This window comes from Bos mutus, chromosome 11 (assembly GCF_027580195.1).
Source record: "Bos mutus isolate GX-2022 chromosome 11, NWIPB_WYAK_1.1, whole genome shotgun sequence".
Classification (NCBI taxonomy): Eukaryota; Metazoa; Chordata; class Mammalia; order Artiodactyla; family Bovidae; genus Bos; species Bos mutus.
Genome location: NC_091627.1, coordinates 94,538,141 through 94,561,666, shown reverse-complemented (window position 1 = coordinate 94,561,666; position 23,526 = coordinate 94,538,141). Strand labels below are relative to the sequence as shown.

At 36.6% G+C, this 23,526-nt stretch overlaps 1 protein-coding gene across 2 annotated transcripts in view; it reads left to right on the top strand.

Moving 5' to 3' along the window:
• Positions 1-23,526, top strand: part of EXOC6B (exocyst complex component 6B) — a 728,809-nt gene that overhangs the window by 302,891 nt on the left and 402,392 nt on the right. For both annotated transcript variants that reach the window (XM_070379801.1, XM_070379802.1), the window contains exon 7: positions 15,622-15,798. In XM_070379801.1, the coding sequence (XP_070235902.1) occupies positions 15,622-15,798 (177 nt within the window). The remainder of the gene's footprint in view (positions 1-15,621; positions 15,799-23,526) is intronic.

Below are 23,526 nucleotides of genomic sequence, written 5' to 3'. Positions count from 1 at the left end.
AAGAAATGAAAGGGACATTGAGAATAATAGCTTGTTGTCTACCTTGGAGATATATTGTGACCTTGTGTTACTTAGTGACACTTTCTTTCATTGAAATATAATTGACATGCAGTCTTAGTTTCTGGCGTACAGCATAGTAGTTTGACTTTTGTATACATTGCTGGGTGAATACCATAGCTTTGGATACAATCTATCAACATACAAAGCTAATACAATATTATTGACGTTATTCTCCATGCTGTACTTTACATCCCCATGACTTATTTATTTTATATCTGTAGGCTGATACTCCATGATCCTCCAGCCTCATCTCCAGTCATGCCTCCCTTCCCCCACCCTATGGTAACCACCAATGTCTTCTCTGTATCTATGAGTCTGGGTATTGTTTTTTTGCTTGTTTGTTTTGTCTTTAGATTCCACATATAAGTGAATTCATGTGGTATTGTTTTTTCTCTGTTTTACTTATTCCACAGCATATTCTGTCCTCAAGGTACATCCATATTGTCACAAATGGAAAGATTTCATTCTTTTGTCTGACTGTGTGTGTGTGCCTGTGTGCATAGGACTCAGTTTCTAAGTCTTGTCCGACTCTGTGACCCCATGGACTGTAGCCCGCCAGGCTCCTCTGTCCGTGGGATTATCCCGGCAAGAATACTGAAGTGGGTTGCCATTTCCTCCTCCAGGGGATCTTGCCAACCCAGGGATCAAACCTGTGTCTCCTGTGGCTCTTGCATTTGCAGGTGATTTCTTAACCACTTGAGAAGCCTCATGACTGAGTCCACACACACACACACACACACACATGTTCTTTATCCATTGATTTGTCATCTATCAGTGGTCAGTTAGGTTGTTTCCAAATCTTATTTTTTATAAATAATGTTGCAATGAACATAGAAGTTATATATCACTTCAAATTATGTGTTTGTTTTCTTTAGATTGGTATTCAGTTGTGGAATCGCTAGATCATACAGTATGTCTATTTTTCTTATTGATGAAGAACCTTCATACTGTTTTCCATCGTTGCTGCCCCATTTACATTCCCACCAACAGTACATGGGGGGTCCCTTTTCTGTGCATTCTTGCCAACACTTGTTATTTCTTGTCTTTTTGATAGGAGCCATTCTGATAGTTTTCAGGTGATATCTCATTGTGGTTTTGCTTTGCATTTCCCTGATGATTCATGATGCTGAACATTTTCCTATGTGCCTGTTGACCATCTTTTTATCTTATTTGGAAAAATGTCTATTCAGATTCTCTCCCCATTTTTTTTATGGACTGTTATTTTTGTTGTTGTTGTTGATATGTATGTGATCTTTATATATTTTGGATGCTAACCCCTTGTTAGAAATATGATTTACAAATATCTTCTTCATTTTGTTGATTATTTCCTTTCCTATGCCGAAGCCTTTTAATAAATGTTGTCCCATTTATTTATTTCTGCTTTTGTTTCCCTTGCCTTTGGAATCAGGTGCAAAAAACATCTCTAAGACTGGTATCAAGAGGCTTAGTACTTGATTTTTGGGGGGGGTTTACGGTTTCAAGTATGTCATTTAAACTTTAATCCATTTTAAGTTACTTTTTGTGTGTGGTATAATATCAGCTTTTGTATGTGGTGTAACTTCAGTTTCATTCTTTTGTGTGTAGTTGTCCAGTTTTTCCAGCATCCTTTATTGAAGGGACTAGAGTTTCCCCATTGTATATTCTTGCTTCCTTTGTGTAAATTAATTGACCATATATCTATGGGTTTATATCTAAGCTATCTTTTTGTTCCACTGATCTATGTGTCTGTTTTTATGCAAATACTATGCTCTTTTTTTTTTTTTTAACTATAGCTATGTAGAGTAGTTTGAAATCAGGGAGCATGATACCTCTAGCTTTGTTCTTAGATCCCAAGATTGCTTTGGCTGTTCAGGATTTTTTATGTTTCTGTACGGATTTTGGAATTATTTGTTCTCATTCTTTGAAAAATGCCGTTGGAGTTTTGATAGGTGTTGCATTAAATATGAATTTTGCTTTGGTGAGTAGGGACTTTTTTTTAAAGGGGAGTGTGGACATTTTAACAATAATAATTCTTCTAATCCATGACAGTGGGATGCTTTTTACATATTTGTGTTTTCTTCAGTTTTCAGATCTTTTACCTCCTTGGTTAAATTCATTTATAGATACTCTTTTTGATGCAGTTGTATTGCATCACAATTGTTGACTGATTTCTCTTTCTGATAGTTTTTATTTATGTATAAATATAACAGATTTTTGAATATCAATTTTGTATCCTGCAGCTTTAGTGAAGTCATTTATTAGTTCACATAGTCTTTTGGTGGAGTCTAGGTTTTTCTACATATAATATCATGTCATCTGCAAATAATGACAATTTTGTTTCTTCCTTTCCAGTTTGTATGTCTTTTATTTCATTTTCTTTCCTAATTGCTGTTACTAGGAGTTCTAATACTATGCTGAATACAAGTGAGGAGAGTGGGCATCTTTTGTTCTGTTTCCGATCCTAGAGAAAAAGCTTTCAGCTTTTCGCTGTTGAATATGATGTTAGTTGTGGGTTTGTTATATATGGGTTTTATTTTGTGAGGCAAATATTTCAGTAACATGTTTAATTCCATGTTTTAGTGTTTTGTTTTTTTTTAGTTTGTTCCTTATAATTAATTTTTATTTTCATTTCATAGTGGTAGGAAAAGATACTTCAATTATTTCAGTCTTCTTAAATTTACTGAAATTTGATTTTACTGAAATGTGATTTATCCTGGAGAATCTTCCATGTGCACTTGAGAAGAATGTGTATTTTGCTGCTTTTGAATAAAGTGTTCTATATAAATCTATTTTGTTTATCTGATATGATGATATTTTCTTATTGATTTTCTGTCTGGACAATGTATCCATTGCTGTAAGTGTGGTGTTAAAGTCTCCTACCATTATCATATTGCTGTTAATTTTCTCTCTAAGTTCATTAGCATTTGCTTTATATATTTTGGGTCTTCTATGGTGGATGCATACATATTAATAAATGTTATATCTTCTTGTTGGATTAGCCCCCTTATTGTTACGTAGTTTCTCTCTTTGTCTTTTATTACAGTCTTTCTTTTAGAGTTTATTTTTTCTCACACGAGTATAGCTATACCAGCTTTCTTATCATTTCCGTTTGCACAGAATGTATTTTTCCATCCTTTTACTTTCAGTCCATTTGTGTCCTTACTTATTATGAAGTGAGTCTTTTGTAGGCAACGTATAGATAGATGGGTCTCTAAAAGAAAAATCCATTCAGCCATTCTGTATGTTTTGATTGGAGAATTTAGCCTGTAAAAATTGGTGTCTATGTTGATAGTTATAATTGAAACTGTTGGTTCAGTTGAAATAGTGATTGAACCAACAGTTTAAATTATAACTATTTCTGGCCCTTTTCTGTTGAAACATGGGGTGCTCCTTGGAGGAAACCTTGCTTATATATGACATCTTTTCTGGGAGACAAGGTTAGTAAAACATTAAGCAGCTTGGCAATTATTTTTCTTCCCAGGTTTACTTATATTTTTTATATTTGGGGGTCATTATTATAACCATTTAAAATTGACATTTATAAAAAGATATAAAATTCAAACTGGTATGTGATAAAAAAAATTGTGGAGAAAAGTTAATGCTGTTTTCAAAAATAATGTTAAAGATTATCTTGAAATTTAGTTTATCCATTGACCAGCTATCTTAGAATAATGTGTAAATGATACTGAGTGATCATTTAGTGTGTTAGACATGTAGCAAGACTACCATAACACGCCTATCTTCAGGTTGTGTGTGTGTGTGCACGCTTAGTTGCTCCGTCATGTCCGACTCTTTGTGACCCCATGGAATGTACTGTCCAACTCTTTGAGACCCCATGGTCTGTAGTCCACCCTGCTCACCGTCCATGGAGTTTTTCAGGCAAGAATATTGAAGTGGGTTGCCATTTCCTACTTCAGGGGATCTTCTTGACCCAGAGTTCAAAACCTATGCCTCTTGCGACTGGCAGTGGCAGGTGGATTCTTTACCATTGCACTACCTGGGAATCCAGGTTATTGGCATTCTGAAAAGAATGTTGTGTTTGAAATGACTAAAGGTTTCTTGAAACATTATTAACATGTTAGATATTGTCTTTCTAGATATTAGAATATATAATAATGTTTTCAATAGTATAAAATATATGTAGGAATTCAAGATTAAAATGTTGTTCACATGCATATCTCTTTTCTTAAGCCTCTATGATTATTAAATAAATAAGTACTAATGTCTGAAATGCAAATGCCACTTTATGAAAGATACTTTCCTTGATCACTCTGTATTAGAAAAGCAGCCTCTCTTTTCTTATGATTGCTAGACTATTTTGCATTTTCAATTCTATTCATTCATTTCTGGGAATCATTTACTGGAATCATTTGCTTTCAGCCTGAAAAACTTCCTTTAGCACTTTTATAGTACAGATGTGTTGGTCTTAAATTGCCTTTATTTTCTTTTATCTGAAAATGTTTTCCTTTTGTTTTCATTCCTATATTAGTTTTCTAGGGCTGCCTTAACAAAATACCCAAAAGTGGATTTTTGTTGTTGTTCAGTCACTCAGTTGTGTCTGACTCTTTGTGACCCCATGGACTGCAGCACATCAGACTTCCCTTTCCTTCACTATCTCCTGGAGTTTGCTGAAACTCATGTTCATTGAGTCGATGGCGCTGTCTAACCATCTGATCCTCTGTCACCCCCTTCTTTTGCCTTCAATCTTTGCCCCCTATAAGAAATGTTGAAGTCCTAAACATCTCAGAATATGATGTTATTTAGAAATAGGATAACTGCAGATGTATTTAAGATGAAGTAATATTGCAGCAGGCTGAGTCTTTAATTCAATATGATTGGTGTCCTTTTAAGATGAGAAGAAGACAAAGATAGAAGATACAGAGGAAAACATTAGGTGATAATTGAGTCATATTAAAGCAATTTAATTGCAAGCTAAGGAATGCTAATATTGTTGGCAAAACACAAGAAGAAAGGAAGACACAAGGACACAGGACCCTACTGACACTTTGATTTTGAACTTGTAGCATCCAGACCTGTGAGACAGTATATATATATATTTTTTTATTAAGCCATCCAGCTCTTTGGAAGAGAGTGAAAAAGCTGGCTTAAAACTCAACATTCATAAACAAAAGATCATGTCATCTGGTTCCATCACTTCATAGTGAATAGATGGGGAAAATTTTTTAAATTTTTCTCTCGATCTTTGATTTTCAGTAGTTTGACTATGGTGTTCCCTTTGGGATTCATTAAGCTTCTTGACTGTGGTACTTTATGTCTTATATAAAATGTGGGAAATTTTCACCTATTGTTTTTTCAGATTTTTTTCTTCACTATATTGTTTCCCCTTTTTGTTCTAGGACTCTGGCACTACTTAGGTTAGACTTTTTGATAGTGTCTTCCATATTACGCAGGCTTTGTTTTTCATGTTTGTTTGCTTTTTTAACCTTTTATTTATTTATTTTTCCTAATTTGATAATTTCTATTGATCTATCTTCAAGTTCACTGACTATCTCTTTTTGACTGTTAAGTGCTTTAAATGGTGAATTCTTTATTTCAGGTATTTTATTTTTCAGTCATAGAATTTACTTTGGTTGTTCTACATAGTTTTTATTTTTCTGATGATATTTACTGTCATTTCATTAGTTTATAATGAGAATGAACAGGGCATAATAAATCTTTGGCAGAAACAGAGTTGAGGTACATCTAATGTCAAAGCGTCTACATATGTTAAACAAATTACTAACAGTTCTGAAGGAAGAAATAGACAGCAATACAATAGTAACAGGAGGCTTAAATACCCTACTTGGACAATGGATAGATCTCCCAGACAGAAAAATCAGTAAGTAACCATTGGACTTGCACTAAACTTAAGACCAAATAGACTTAAAAAAGCATGTAAAGTTTATTCCACCTAATAATAGAATACATATCCTTCTGAAGTGCACACAGAGTGTTCTGCAGGGTAGATTATACGTTAGTTCACAAAATAAGTCTAAGCGAATGTAAGAAGACTGAGATTATACTAAAGGATATTTTTCATACTATTATAAAATTATACTATGTTTCTAATCACAATGGTATGAACTTTGAATGATGGAAAACTGGAAAATGTATAAATGTGTGGAAAGTAAACAACACATTGCTGAACAACTTAGCAATAATGAATCAGGAAGAACAGGAAATTTGAAAGGATCAATTTTGAGTAAGGAGATTGAAACTAATAAAATGCCTCCCAAAATCTAGAGAAGAGTTAACATCAGTTGTTCTAAATTCTTCTAATAAATTGAATAGGGAACACTCTCAAACTTATGTTACAAGGTGTCTTAATAAGGTGAAAGTGAAAGTCACTCAGTGTGTCTGACTCTTTGTGACCCCATGAACTAACTATACAGTCCATGGAATTCTCCAGGCTAGAATACTGGAGTGGGTAGCCTTTCCCTTCTCAGCATTTGCTTATGGCCATTCTAATCAGTATGAGGTAGTACGTCATTGTACTTTTGTTGCATTCCTCTAATAATTAACAATGTTGAGCATCTTTATATGTGCCTACTGGCCATATATATGTCCTCTTTGGAGAAATTGCTATTGAGGTTTTCTGTCCATTATTTGATTTGGTTGTTTGTCTTTTTGTTATTGAGATGTATGAGCTGTTTGTGTATCTTGAAATCTAACCCCTTGTCATTTGGATTACAAACATTTTCTTCTAGTCTGCAGGTTTTTTGGTTTTGTTTATGGTTTCCTCTGGGCCTCCCTGGTGGCTCAGAAGGTAAAGAATCCCCCTGCAATGAGGGAAACCTGGGTTTGATCCCTGGGTTGGGAAGATCCCCTGGAGGAGGGCATGGCAACCCACTCTAGTATTTTCACCTAGAAAATCCCCATTGCAGAGGAGCTTGACAGGCTAAAGTCCATGGGGTCCAAAGAGTCAGACATGACTGAGCAACTAAGCACATGGTTCCCTTTGCTGTGCAAAAGCCTAAAACTTTGAAACGGTCCTATTTGTTTATTTTTGCTTTTATTTCTATTGCCTTGGGGGACAACTGAAGAAAACATTGGTATGATTCCTGGCAAGCTTTGTAATATTTCTATATAATAAACCAAATTTTTAATTTTTAGGATACCAATGAATTTTTTAAACATATTATTTTGTTTTCTACCTTATCTGCTCCATCTAGCTAGTACTTTTTATTGTTGTTATTTGTTTTCTCATATTGGTATTTTGTATCTCTTTCCAGTTGGATATTTTCCTCAAATATCTATTGATCCTTGGCCAGTCACTCATATTTAGTAATAAATTACTTAACAGTTTACAGGAAAGTCTATGGGCATAGAAGACTGTAAAGTAGCAAACTTCATGGAATTCTATAAAGGAAATCACATCTTTGATTGGGAAATATAAATAGTGCTTTGTGGCAGTTCTTTGTTAATTTCTCTAGAAAAAAATTTTCCAATCTCCCAACTAAGAATATAAGTGCAAACATTCATTGCAAGTGAGTTGGATGGCTAGATCATATGGCAACTCTACTTTTAGTTTTTTAAGAAACCTCCATACTGTTTCCCACAGTGGCTATATTGATTTACATTCCCACTCAGTGAAAGACATGGGAATACCAGACCACTTGACCTGCCTCCTGAGAAATCTGTATGCAGGTCAGGAAACAACAGTTAGAACTGGACATGGAACAATAGACTGGTTCCAAATTGGGAAAGGAGTATATCAAGGCTGTATATTGTCACCCTGCTTATTTAACTTATGTGCAGAGTACATCATGAGAAACGCTGGACTGGATGAAGCACAAGCTAGAATCAAGATTGCCGGGAGAAATATCAATAACCTCAGATAAGCAGATGACACCACCCTTAAGATCATGGCATCCCATCACTTCATGGCAAATAGATGGGGAAACACTGGAAACAGTGGCAGACTTAATTTTCGGGGGCTTCAAAATCACTGCAGATGGTGACTGCAGCCATGAAATTAAAAGACATTTACTCTTTGAAAGAAAAGTTATGACCAACCTAGACAGCATATTAAAAAGCAGAGACATTACTTTGCCAACAAAGGTCTGTCTAGTCAAGGCTATGGTTTTTCCAGTAGTCATGTATGGATGTGAGAGTTGGACTATAAAGAAAGCTGAGTGGTGAAGAATTAATACTTTTAAGCTGTGGTGTTGGAGAAGACTCTGGAGAGTCCCTTGGACTGCAAGGAGATCCAACCAGTCCATCCTAAAGGAAATCAGTCCTGAATATTCATTGGAACGACTGATGCTGAAGCTGAAACTCCAATCCTTTGGCCACTTGATGTGAAGAACTGACTCATTTGAAAAGACCCTGAGCTGGGCAAGATTGAAGGTGGGAGGAGGAGGGGATGATGGAGGATGAGATGGTTGGATGGCATCACCAACTCAATGGACTGGGTTTGAGTAAACTCTGGGAGTTGGTGATAGACAGGGAGGCCTGGCACGCTGCAGTCCGTGGGATTGCGAAAGAGTCAGACACGACTGAGCGACTGAACTGTGACTGTGCAGTGGTGTATTTGTAGGGCAGTTTGCTTCCTTCATCCCTGGACTTCTGAGACGCCATATGGAACTCAGTGTGGGCGGAACTAAATGGGGAGTGTATCTGGCTGCTCTTTGGTCAAAGTTTGCCTCACTTCTGGGTTGAGAATCATGAATGCTAATTAATTGCTGTGGGATTCCGCACTGTAATGTCTGCAAAACCTCTGGGTAGAAAGCTGAAAGTGTGGCGTACATGCTATGTTGGTTTCAGTTTACACTATATGACACTTCCAAGGCTTCCCAGAACTGGTTGCTGATATTATACTTGAAATAAGAGCTGAACATGAGAGGATGTGAGGTAGAGTACAAGAAGTGTGCAGTACAGATATCTAATAGTTGCAGTATAGTACAAATACAAAATTGAATGGCAGTGTGAAGAAATATGAGATAATATTTTTTTTATGAGATAATATTAATCATTGTGTATCTAAATATTGCTAGATCTTTGATGCTTCCAGAGTAGAGAGTGAAACAAGATTCCTATCTCACATTCAGAGGAAGACAGGTGGAACTTAAAATTTTAGTGTTTTTTTTTTTCTTTTAAAAAAATGTGCAACATAATAAGTATAATTAGCTCTGCTCTATGTTATATAAAGTTGATAAGAGTAAATCCCAAGAAGTCTCATCACACAGAGCAAAAAATTTTTGTATTTACCTAATTTTTCATCTGTATAAGATAATGAATGTTCACCAACATTATTGAGATAATTATTTCATGATTATGTTAAGTCAAAAACTTTTGCTTAGACGTATCTTTTAATTTAGGATCATTTACGTGGGGCTTTCTTGGTGCCTCAGGGGTAAAGAATGTGATTGCCAACAGGAGACACAAGTTTGATCCCTGATCTGGGAAAATCCCACATGCCACAGAGCAACTAAGCCCATGTGCCACAGACTGTTGAGCCTGTGCTCTAGAGGCTGGGAGCTGCAAGTACTGAGCCTCCGTGCCACAAATACTGAAGTCCGAGCACCTTGGAGTGCAAGCTCTGCAACAAGAGAAGCCACTTCAGTGAGAGACAGGCCCACCCACCACAATTAGAGAGTAGGCCCCGCTGTCTGCAACTAGAGAAAAGCCCCTGCAGCAAGAAGACCCACTGCAGCCAAAAGTGAATAAATAAGTAAAATTATTTAAAAAAAAAAATGAGTGAATGATTAGGCATGTAAATTAAATGCCATTGAGCTTAAAGCCTGTTCCCAAACACAGTACTTTTGCACATTAATTAAAAATTTTTTTAAAAGATAATTTGCATGTATTTTTAATTTAATCCTTGTGGCAGTTCTGAGTAGATGGGATGTTGCATTGAGAAGAACCTATCCATGGTTATATAATTAATATATCACAGAGCTTAGATTTAAACATATCTTACTCAACGAAGGTTTTTTTCTTCTTCATTTTCTTTTCTGATACAGCACCCTGTGATTGAAGTCTGTGAGCTATAAGCCTAGGCCTCTCTCCATTTGTATTTATTCCTTTAGTCCACTAGAGGTCAGTATTGGGCTGATAAAGAAAGGAACCTTTGTTTTTTTGATTCACAGAATTTTGAGTCTTATTGCTAGGTACCCTTGGAAGTTGTATTTGCAATAAAACTTTATTTAATGGCATGTGTAATGACAGCTGTAAAAGTTGTAATAGCTACATTTTTAGGTGAATAATTCAAGTTAGGTGATTCTTATCCTCCCCCCCCCCTTAAATAAATAGGAGAATATTCAAATTATGTCTTTTACAGATATCCCTCTCTTTTGTTGGGCCAAATCTCATTCTTACATAGTTTTTTTTTTTTTTTAATTATTTTTGTTCCTTTATATAGTAAGCATTTATCTGAGTTTTCTGTGTATATGTCATTGTATCTGGACTTGGGGGATTCTAAGAATAGGCAAGTATGTTTTCTATCCTGAAGAAGAGAAGAGTTGAACTCTGAAGTGCTGTACTGTCATTTTTTATCTGAATATCTGACAAGTTTACTTAACTCATCTTCTCTATCCTGCCTTTAACTTACTATTTCCACAGTTCCTATTTTTTGGAATGATCCCATCATCTAGTCTTAAAGACCAGAATATTTGCAGTTATTTTTATTTTCTTTCCCTCTTCCACATACAACATTTAAATCAGTAAACTATATTGCTTCTGCTTTTTCTGTATCTGCTGCTACCTTAATTCAAATTCTCATCATTGTTATTTGGACTCCTTTCAGTTCACTTCAGTTCAATTAAGTTGCTTGGTCGTGTCCGACTCTTTGCGATCCCGTGAATTGCAGGCCACCAGGCCTCCCTGTCCGTCACCAACTCCCAGAGTTCACCCAAACTCACGGCCATCGAGTCAGTGATGCCATCCAGCCATCTCATCCTCTGTCGTCCCCTTCTCCTCCTGCCCCCAATCCCTCCCAGCATCAGAGTCTTTTCCAAGGAGTCAACTCTTTGCATGAGGTGGCCAAAGTACTGGAGTTTCAGCTTCAGCATCATTCCTTCCAAAGAAATCCCAGGGCTGATCTCCTTCAGAATGGACTGGTTGGATCTCCTTGCAGTCCAAGGGACTCTCAAGAGTCTTCTCCAACACCACAGTTCAAAAGCATCAATTCTTCGGCACTCAGCTTTCTTCACAGTCCAACTCTGTGATCTATATTGATTTTCCTGTTTCTAGTCTTTATCTTCTCCCAGTTGACCATTGCTCAGCTCCCAGAGGATGTGCCCGAATTGTAAAGCTGATCGTTTTCTTCCCCTGCTCACATTCTTCTCTTGTTCCTCCATTGCCTACTAGCTGGCCTTGAAACTACTTTGTATGGCATCTTTAACTTTGTCTCTTATTGTTGTTCAGTCGCTAAGTCCTATCCAACTCCTTGTGACCCCATGGACTTCGGCACACCAGTCTCCTCTATCCTTCTCCCAGAGTTTGCTCAGATTCATGTCCATTGAGTTGGTGATGCTATTCAACCATCTCATCTTCTGCCGCCTCCTTCTCCCTTTGCCTTCAGTCTTTTCCAGCATCAGGGTCTTTTCTAATAAGTCCGCTCTTCACCTCAGGTGGCCAGAGTATTGGAGCTTCAGCTTCAGCATCAGTCCTTCCAATGAATATTCAGGGTTGATTTCCTTTAGGATTGACTGATTTGACTATCTCCTGTTAGTCCTTCATAACTTATGTTCTTATACAAAATTATTTATTGCTTGGGTGGATAATGTTATTTCACATGTCTTTTCTTATGCAATTTCTTTCTTCTGGAATGGTTACCCTTTCTACCTATTTCCCTTTGTAAAAATCATATTCACTTTTTTAAATTGGAGGATAATTGCTTTCCAATGTTGTGCTAGTTTCTACTGTACAACATAGTGAATCATCTATAAGTATACGCATATCCCCCTACTTCTTGAGCCTCCCCACTTGCTACCTTTTCCTCCAAGTTCCTGAAATCCTCCTTGCAGGTATGATTACTTTCTGCTAATCATCATACCCGTGCTTATTTCTATCATACTCATTGCACTGATTTCAGCCACTTGTTTGCTTATCCATTTCTTAAAATGATGTGAGGTTCAAGAGTCAGAAAATCTGTTTCATTTGTATAGTCAACACAATACTGGGCTCAAGTGGTTGTTCAGTACATGTTTGACTGAAAGTAGGGATATAGGGAGAAAGCACTATGAGTTAAAACAGTGAGAGGAGGCTTTCTCAAGGAAAAAGAATTTTAGTTGGGTTTTGGAGGAAAGATTGAGTACAGGTAGGGAGAGGTCATCTAGAAGAGAAATGGCTCAAGCAAAGATATAGTAGTGAAAATATTCTTAGTATATCATGAGGTAGATTCTGTTCCAAGTAGAAATTCATGTTGGAGAATATTGGAAAATACATTGGGACAATCAGGTTCACCTCCCATTAACTGTAATGAGAAGGTGATGAGTTCCATTTTAGGTATGTAGTAAGTGAAGTGATCATCGCACACACAGTAGTAATATAGAACTAGAGATACACTATTGAATTCTGAGGGAGTGGGAAGAGTGGTAGAAGAGTAGGGGTTGAGGAATAAACTTGCTTTATTTCTATATATTAGGAAAACAGAGAAGAACATATGTGAGGGAATCTTGAGGAAGAGGTGGTTAAATGTGTAAAGATTATTCACAAAGAGAATGAACAAAGAAGTTAAAAAAAAAGCCTAAACGTTTTCTAAAGTCTGTTTGTTTGCTTGATACCCTGTTACCTGCACTCTAGGCAGCAAAAGTCAGTCAGCTGCTTCTTTGTCTCCAAGGTTGTCCTTGGAGGGACAGAATAAATGGTTCTGGTGAGATGGCTTAGCATGTTAGAAAAGAGCTCTGAAGAACTCTTGTTTGTTGTATGGACTTTAGAGTCACATTTTAATTTTTACATATATTGCATATATTTACATATTTTTATCTCTATTTACTCTTCTCTACTTCCTGCCAGTCCCATAACATAATTTTGAATAGATGGTGGTTTTCATTTGCTTTCTAATGGGTAATATCTGAGTATGTATTTCATTATTCTACTTGTTTCAATATTTCCAAGTTGATTAGTTCTTTCTTGGCAGATCTGCCCTGACTGCTCCTTTATAAATGGAAAAGCCTTGATAATTTTGACAGAGACCCCAAGTGACTATCGAGCCTTGGAATAAAACTTACAGTGCTCTCATTTCTAGCGTAGGCTATGTTGATTTGGCCTAAGCTACTTTATGCTCCATCAAAGTGATTGGTAAACCAGGCACAAAAAGAACAAATCATAGATGATCTAAAATTACTTCCATAGGGTTTCTTTCAGATTTGTATTATTTGAAGTATAAGTGATACTACTTAGATGTGGCTCCTCTCAATTGCTTTTGGTACATTGATAGTATTTTATTGATTGTGAAAGAAAAATATTTAACTTTGGATTCAATAAAATAAGACCAACTTATGAAAGGTTTTAGTTTTGCTGTACTGAGAGAAAGAATAAAGAGACAAGTGATCATTCTCTAGTTGAGGGCTTGCTTTTCTAATATGAAAGCTTTAGCTTTCTAGAGTCCTCAATCTCTTATTGTGTGGTTTACATTGAAAATAAGTGAGGGGGGGAACTTCCTACCTTTGAGAGGAGTAGGAAGAATGTTTTGTCGAATTTGGGATCTCGAATGCTTTAAGGATATATATTCTTGTTTACAAACATAAAGTAAATGTTATTGGGTATCTTCCCTCTCAGTTTGGTTACTGAAGCCATGTATTTTATGTAAGTCAAATCAAAATATCAACAAGTACTATGCAGAGAAACAAGTTAGTCCATTGATGCAAATCTCTGGAATGTAGATTCTTTTCATTTTCTTGGCAGAGTCTAGCTCACATAGTTGAAGTTTTTCTCTGTCCTGTTATAATTGTCTTATTTAACTAGTACCTGGACTAACCCTTATACTTAGTATTTATCTAGAATTCTTAATCTCATTCAAAATATTTGGAGATTCTGGTTTTTCTCTTGAATTAATTTCTACTTGTTGCTGAGTAGAAACATCATATAGTGATTAAGGAATGCATATTCTGAGAAGTCACATTTCTTAAGCTTTATATCTTTGGATGATACTAAGAATTAACATTATTGTTTTTAAAAAGAAAAGTTCCACTGTGAAACACTTTTGGAACATGCTGGATTAAAGCATGTTAAATAACTTTTCTTAAAATAGGACTTTTCCCAGTTTTTATTCTGTTAATGTATTATACATCATATGTCTAGAAGAAGGTTTGCATAACATGGAGTGTTTCACATTTATTTGACTGCAGAACTCTTTTTTGGGGGACTGTTTTTGTCATGCTTTATGGGACTGTTGGTGTAGTGGGAAGATGACTCATATGGAATTTAGGAGATCACACTTTGGGCTTCTGATTTACCACTTACTAACCTTGTGGCCTCATACAATCCTTTGTCTTCCAGTGTATTTCCTGAGTGGTGATTAAGATCCCTTCCAGCTCTGATACTTTGGTCTAACTTCTGATGTTGACTCTGTATAGTCACACTTTCCACCTCTTTGGATGTATGGAAACCACATTGTTATTTGAGTGTACTTTGTTAAGCTGAGGGAATTACACTTTTCTATAAAAGTTTAGAAAAAGAAATGCTTAAAACTCTGATTTCCTCAGACTAAGGTCATGAAATTCTGTTGGATTCATTAGTTCATATTACTCTATTAAGATATTTCATTCTCCTGATTAAAATTTATTGATCTCATATATCCACATATCTGTTTTTAAGAGTACCCTAAGCTTGAAGACTCCTGTCCCTTTTCTCCAAACCACAGTGGTTCTAGTATAGCACTTATCTTTTAAGAGATAAATATTTAGTCATTTGCACTAATCTCTTCGCTGCTGTGCCATGCTAAGTCATTTCAGTCGTGTCCAGCTCAGTGTGACCCTATGGACTGTAGACTGCCTGGCTCCTCTGTCCATGGGATTCTCCAGGCAAGAATACTGGAGTGGGTTGCCATGCCCTCCTCTGGGGAAATTTTCCTGACCCAGGGATCCGGCCCGCATCTCTTACGTCTCTTGCATTGGAGGGTAGGTTCTTTACCCCTAGTGCCACTTGGGAAGCCCCAATCTCTTGGCAAATCAATAGATTTCATTTTTGTGATGACAGTGTGTGTATTTAGAAAATCTTCCCAGGTGGCACTATTGGTAAAGAACCCTCTTCCAATGCAGAAGACTTAAGAGATGTGGTTCGATTTCTGGGTTGGGAAGACCCCCTGAAGGAGGCCATAGCAACCCACTCTAGTATTCTTGCCTGGAGAATTCCTGGCACAGAGGAGCCTGGTGGGCTGCAGTCCATGAGATTGCAAAGAGTTGGACACGACTGAAGTGACTTAGCTCTCACTAAGTGATTATCTTTTTTTTTTTTTTCCTATGTGCTACATTAATATGTTTGGTTTTATTTCTGGTACTAAAACTTTATGTATTTTAAGGCATTTCATTGTATTTTCTTTTGATACCAATTAATTCAAAATTAGAAGTTCTTTGAATGCTTAAGTTTTGTTTCTTCTTTTGTTTGTTTATTTGTGTGTATTTATTTCTATCCTAGGCACAACAACAAAGAAACCTGGATAACATCATCTTGCAACAACCCAGGATAGGTAGCAAGAGAAAATCTAAGAAAGAAGCTTATACAATTTTTGATACAGAAATAGAAAGCACTAGCCCCAAGTCTGAACAGGATTCAGGAATTCTGGATGTTGAAGATGAGGAAGACGATGAAGAGGTAACTAACATTTGAACCGGGGCAGTGAACTTATTGTTCCTTTAAATATAGTGTGTTTGGGATGTGATCAGGAATTTATCAATGTAACATAACTTGTGTGATCTTCAGGATATTAAAGATCATTTAAAATACAAATGGTGCCTGATTTAAAGAAACTGAAGATGTACTAAGATATCTTAGGTTCTAAATCTTTATATTTTAAATATACTCATCCATTTTTTGTTTGTTTGTTTGTTTGTTTCAGTGTTTTTGATTGTATACTGAGTACTTCATTAAGGGAAGAATAGAGTTTACCTGACCTAGAGAAAGAGATCTAGATGACCTCTGCTGAAGCTGGAACAAATTACTTGAGACAAATAAAAGATGTTACTTTAAACAGTGGAGTGTAAACAAAGAGCTTTCTTAGCCTTGAGAAATGGTTCAGATTGAAATTACTAAATGGTTTCAGAAAGTTGAGAACGTATTTCTAGAAGAAATAAATGTATATATGATTATAGAGTATCTGGGAATTTTGAGACATGTCCATGCTGTCTTAATTCTGTGACACTCTGAGGTGAAGAATAAGATTAAGTGGCTTAACTAGTATATTTTTATATCTTTCTTTGTTGTTAAAAGTATATTTAATGTATTTTTAAAAATAAAACTACTGTGATACTTGAGATTTCCAGTTAAAATATTTTTGAACTACTTATTATTTGCATAAACTGGATCCTTTTTTGTGTAAGTATAGTGGTTAGGGTGACAATATACAGCCTTGACATACTCCTTTTCCTATTTGGAACCAGTCTGTTGTTCCATGTCCAGTTCTAACTGTTGCTTCCTGACCTGCATATAGGTTTCTCAAGAGGCAGGTCAGGTGGTCTGGTATTCCCATCTCTTTCAGAATTTTCTACAGTTTATTGTGATCCACACAGTCAAAGGCTTTGGCATAGTCAATAAAGCACAAATAGATCTTTTTCTGGAACTCTCTTGCTTTTTGGATGATCCAGCAGATGTTGGCAATTTGATCTCTGGTTCCTCTGCCTTTTCTAAAACCAGCTTGAACATTATTTAACTTATATGCAGAGTACATTATGAGAAACACTGGACTGGATGAAGCACAAGCTGGAATCAAGATTGCCGGGAGAAATATCAATAACCTCAGATATGCAGATGACACCACCCTTATGGCAGAAAGTGAAGAGGAACTAAAAAGCCTCTTGATGAAAGTGAAAGAGGGGAGTGAACAAGTTGGCTTAAAGCTTAACATTCAGAAAACGAAGATCATGGCATCTGGTCCCATCACTTCATGGGAAATAGATGGGGAAACAGTGGAAACAGTGTCAGACTTTATTTTTTTGGGCTCCAAAATCACTGCAGATGGTGACTGCAGCCATGAAATTAAAAGACGCTTACTCCTTGGGGAAAAAAGCTATGACCAACCTAGATAGCATATTGAAAAGCAGAGAGATAACTTTGCCAACAAAGGTCCGTCTAGTTAAGGCTGTGGTTTTTCCAGTAGTCATGTATGGATGTGAGAGTTGGACTGTGAAGAAAGCTGAGCGCCGAAGAATTGATGCTTTTGAACTGTGGCGTTGGAGAAGACTCTTGAGAGTCCCTTGGACTGCAAGGAGATCCAACCAGTCCATTCTAAAGGAGCTCAGCCCTGGGTGTTCTTTGGAAGGAATGATGTTAAAGCTGAAACTCCAGTACTTTGGTCACCTCATGCGAAGAGTTGACTCCTTGGAAAAGACTCTGATGCTGGGAGGGATTGGGGGCAGGAGGAAAAGGGGACAACAGAGGATGAGATGGCTTTATGGCATCACTGACTTGATGGACGTGAGTTTGAGTGAACTCCGGGAGTTGATGATGGACAGGGAGGCCTGGCGTGCTACGATTCATGGGGTCGCAAAGAGTCGGACACGAATGAGCGACTAAACTGACTGACTGATAGTGGTTAGGTGCATGAACTTTAAAGGCTTATGGACCATTCAGATATTGATTTTGCTATTTTATTTTACTTAAAAATTATGAGTAATGATCATATTATTTACTTTTCAAATGCTCACTGAAATGAGCAATAAACCATTTACTACTGTTCTCAGTAACCTGTTTTATCTTTAATTATTTGTCTCCTTTTTATGTTTCCCCAGGTAAAACTAGATTCACTGTTTCTTCCCCATCCGTGTTCTTTGTTATATCCTTACTACACTTCTTACTCTTCTCTCTCTGCTGAAACTACAGCCCCAAACTTTTCACTAGCTTTGTAATCTTAGATATTGTTTGGAACTTCTCACTATGTCTTCTCACTTAGTCTTCCAAACTAAAGTTTGGAACTTTAGTGTCTTTGGAACAAGTGCCTCTACTATTAAAGGTGGTCAGCAAATTTCACTACTCTTTGTTGCTGATTTCTCTTTCATATCATTATTATCAGAGTGCCTGCCCTTATTATCATTACTCTTTTTGCTTCAGAAATTAAATTGACACTATTTAAATGGGGCTGAAAAACAAATAAATGGATTACTTACTTATTGTCTAAGTCATTAGCATTTAACTGTCATTGCGTATCTGAGAGACTGTCATATACATAAGGTACTACATTCTTTTATATAGTTTTTGTTATTGACGGGATACATTTCTATAATCAAATCAATAATTTTATGTACAGTTTATCAGGTTGTGTTTACTATGTGAATGGGGTACATCAGTATTTCACTGGGCGTCCCTGGTGGCTCAGATGGTAAAGAAGCTGCTTGCAGTGCAGGAGACATGGGTTCGATCCCTGAGTTGGGATGATCCCCTGGAGAAGGGAATGGCTACCCACTCCAGTATTCTTGCCTGAAGAATTCCATGGACTGAGGAGCCTGGCGGGCTGTAGTCCATTGGCTTGCAAAGAGCTGGACACGACTAAGCTACTACACAATAGTTAATAAAATGTGAAAGTTTCATTTTAATCCCTAATGTACTTGGATAAAAAGAACTTTTAATAATTCTAAGATATAGAGGTAAGGAAAAACCAGACATTTCCCTGATACCCATGGAAATAGAACGGGGCAGAGAAAACTTGATCCCCTGAGTATTTTTTAGCTTTCTCTCTAGCTTGGAATGACTCGTATGGTTGGATATGGATCCACCCAGGAGACCAGATTGTCAGGGATTAGACTCATCACAAGTAAGAAGTTTATTAGCAGTAAAATAAAGCATCAAGATCAGGATGAGGTCCAGTTAACATTTTAAATTTACATTTTAGATTCCCATTAAGGAAGTTAAATTCTGTCAGGCACTATGGCTTAAGGAAACAAGTTAAACATAGTGTATGCCCCTGGATAATACACACCCCAAAGAGAGGGTTATGTGATAAGATGAAAGAATGAAAGATGTACACAGTTCTCATATATTAGTGAGAGCCTGCTGGATATGAGCCATTCTTTATTGTTAGCTCGCTGAAGATGCTGGGCAAGTCCTTTTTTAATTTTTGTTCCATATTTTTTCATTGTTTTGTCTTCTGACGACCAGAGAAGATGAAGAAAGCCTGACTAGTAAAATATGTTGGGGTTCCTCATAAAGGAAGTATTATAAGAATGTACTTGGAAGTTAGCATTTTAAAATGGTTATGTATCCCAAATCAAACAGAATTTGTATTAGAGATTTGCTGATTGCGCTCTTACAATAAGAATTCAGCACTTTGCTGTCATCTAATGGCATCCTATCTTAAAAAAAAATCCTACCTTATATTTATTTACTTCTCAGTTTGAATCTTCTTCAAGTGCACATTCTTAATCTCAAACCTCATGTAGAGAATTATTTATTTAGATGTCTCCAAACTGGTTTCTTGGCATAGTTCTTGCATGGTGTGAATAAATTCTTCAGATAAGGTCTTCCATGACCCACTGTGACGTTCTGACCTTCATTCTTGTCATTCTTCAACAGACCTCATTGAGAGTAGCATAAATAGTTTTTGAAATATTTTGACTTTAAACTGTGGCATAGAATTGAGTAGTTCTTAATCTATTTGGAGGTCATATTTTCTGTGACAGTTTAATAAACTATATGGACTTTACCCTTTACTTTGCTGCTTTACCCAGTAAAATCTATGTACTTTCACTTACAAAAAATTATGTATAAAATTTTAGGGAATTTGTGAAACTAATGTTGCCCCTAGGACGTAAGTTAAGAACCTGTGTTGTAGAGAGAGTGCTTCTTGAACTTAAATTTGCATAGAAATCAACTTGGAATCATATTAAATGCAGATTCTGATTGTGTAGGATGGGGGTGAATCTGAAAGTCAGCATATTTAACAAACTCCCAGTTAAGAACTGTGCTTCTGGTCCCTGGGCATACTTTGAGTTGCAAGGCTATAGTGGACCATGAGGAAGCATTTTTAGTACATAAAGCAAATAAATTCATGAATGTTTAGGTGTCTTACTGATTTTTCGTTAATGTGTCCTAACATTTTTCCAGCAAAGAATACTGTACTTGAATCAGTTCAGTTCAGTTCAGTTGCTCAGTCATGTCCAACTCTTTGCGACCCCATGGACTGCAGCACGCCAGGCTTCCCTGTCCATCACCAACTCCCGGAGCTTACTCAAACTCATGTCCATTGAGTTGGTGATGCCGTCCAACCGTCTCATCCTCTGTCGTCCCTTCTCCTCCTGCCCCCAGTCCCTCTCAGCATCAGGGTCTTTTCCAATGAGTCAGCTCTTCGCATGAGGTGGCCAAAGTATTGGAGTTTCAGCTTCAGCATCAATCCTTCCAATGAACACTCAGGACTGATCTCCTTTAGGATGGACTGGTTGGATCTCCTTGCAGTCCAAGGGACTCTCAGGAGTCTTCTCCAACACCACAGTACAAAAGCATCAATTCTTCAGCACTCAGCTTTCTTTGTAGTCCAACTTTCATATCCATAGATGACTACCGGAAAAACCAAAGCTTTCACTAGATGGACCTTTGTTGACAAAGTAATGTCTCTGCTCTTTAATATGCTGTCTAGATTGGTCATAAATTTTTTTCCAAGGAGCATCTTTTAATTTCATGGCTGCAATCACCAGCTGCAGTGACTTTGGAGCCCCCCAAAATAAAGTCTCTTACTGTTTCCATTGTTTTCCCCATCTATTCACCATGAAGTGATGGGACCAGATGCCGTGATCTTAATTTTCTGAATGTTGAGTTTTAAGCCAACTTGTTCACTCTCCTCTTTCACTTTCATCAAGAGGCTTTTTTAGTTCCTCTTCACTTTCTGCCAAAAGTGTGGTGTCATCTGCATATCTGAGGTTATTGATATTTCTCCCGGCAATCTTGATTCCAGCTTGTGCTTCATCCAGTCCAGCATTTCTCATGATGTGCTCTGCATATAAGTTAAATAAGCAGGGTGACAATATACAGCCTTGACATACTCCTTTCCCAATTTGGATCCTGTCTGTTGTTCCAAATCCAGTTCTAATTGTTGCTTCCTAACCTGCATATAGGTTTCTCAAGAGGCTGATCAGGTGGTCTGGTGTGCCCATCTCTTTCAGAATTTTCCACAGTTTGTGGTGATCCACATAGTCAAAGGCTTTGGTGTAGTCAGTAAAGCAGAAATAGATGTTTTTCTGGAACTCTTTTACTTTTTCGATAATCCAGCAGATATTGGCAATTTATCTCTGTTTCCTCTGCTTTTTCCAAAACCAGCTTGAACATCTGGAACTTCACAGTTCAAGGACTGTCGAAGCCTGGCTTGGAGAATTTTGAGCATTACTTTGCTAGTGTGTGAGATGAGTGCAATTGTGTGGTATTTTGAGCATTCTTTGGCATTGCCTTTCTTTGGGATTGGAATGAAAACTGACCTTTTCCAGTCCTGTGGCCACTGCTGAGTTTTCCAAATTTGCTGTCATATTGAGTGCAGCATTTTCATAGCATCATCTTTTAGGATTTGAAATAGCTATTGAATAGAAAGTACTTGAATAGAAAGTCGTATTTTGTTTTCTAAAATCTGTTGCTTTCCAGGTGGCACTAGTGTGAAGAACCTGCCTGCCAATGCAGGAGATGTAAGAGTGCAGGTTCAGTCCTTGGGTTGAGAAGATCCCCTGGAGGGGGGCATGGGAACCCACTCTGGTATTCTTGTCTGAAAAATCCATGGACAGAGGATCCTGGCGGGCTATAATCCATGGGGTTTCAAAGAGTCAGACACAACTAAAGCAACTTAGCATGCACACATAATAAATTAGAGCATTATTTTTAATGAAATTTTATAATTCTGATTTAACATAGTTCAGTTTAGGTATTTTTTTTCAATATCTGAAGAACGTTTTGCCCTTTCCTGTGTTTTTAGTGAAAATATACTTAATATATTTTTTGAGCCAAGTGACATTTGTACATTATTTACTATGTCTTTAGTTTGATAATAATAGTAGACTATAGAATGAGATGGGTAAGGAAAACTGAACACCTGCAAAAGAGGTTTCTACATAGCAAACAGATTGTATATTTTTAAACTGAAGTAAAGTTTGTGTCAGACATAGGAAAAACTTAATAGCCTGGGGATGAAAAACTTCATAGCCTGAAGATGAAGTCGCAGTAGGAAGTTGTCATCTTGGATGAAAAAAATGATTAAATGTTGAACTGACTGCCAAAGTCAGTCTCTTGATTGCTAGTTGCAAGAAAACTATTCCCCTGTAAATTCTCTCCCTATTTGTATTTTATTTTTGTCTAAGTTAATGAAAGGGTCACCTTAATTAATGTAAGTTTTTTATTTTAACTTGTCATATATATATATAAAGTTGAACTATATAAACTGCTCGTATTTGCCCATTTTTTGACCAAGAACTTAGTTTTCAGTGGAAGTATGTATGAATTTTAGAATTAAAAAGTATTTATATTTCAATTATATGGCATTATAATTTGAGATCTGTAACATTACAAAGTGATCACTCCCCAAAGGGTCACTTCTGTCAACATACTGCTGACCCCTTGAATGCCTTGAAGCCCTCCTCCAGGCCCCTTCCCCTCTGTTGACTACTGGTCTGTTCCCTGTAACAATGTGTTTGTTTTTATTTTATTTAGTTTTATATTCCACATATGAATGAATTCATACATTATTTGTCTTTTTATTTCTGATATTTCACTCAGCATAATAACCCTCAGTTCCATCCGTGTCATCCCAGTTGGCAAGATTTCATTGTTTTTATCTAGTTGATTAGTATCTACCTATATGCCAGATCTTTTTTATCCATTCCTCATCCATTAATGGACATTTTCCCCTATCTTATGGCTATTGTACAAATGGCTATCGTAAATAATCCTCAAGTGAACATAGGGGTACGTATATCTTTTTGAATTAGGTTTTCATATTCTTTATATATATATATACACACCCAGTAGTTACAATACCTGGATAATATGGTAGTTCTATTCTTAAGTTTTTGAGGAATCTCTGTACTGTTTTTCATAATAGCTGCACCAATTTACAATCCCACTAACCATATTTGAGTGTTCCCTTTTCTCTATATCCTCTCCAGTATTTGTTATTTTTTAACTTTTTGTTAAAGTTAAAGCCATTTGTTAAAACTTTAACAAAAGCTTTTTCATTCTGATGGATGTAAGATGATATTGTGGCTTTTATTTGCATTTCTGTAGTAAATAGTGATGTTGAACATCTTTTTATGTGATTTTAGCCACCTGTATGTCTTTAGAAAATTGTATATTGAGTTTATTTTCCCATTTTTTAAATTGGACTGTTTATTTTTTGTTGTTGAGTTGCGGGTTCTATATATG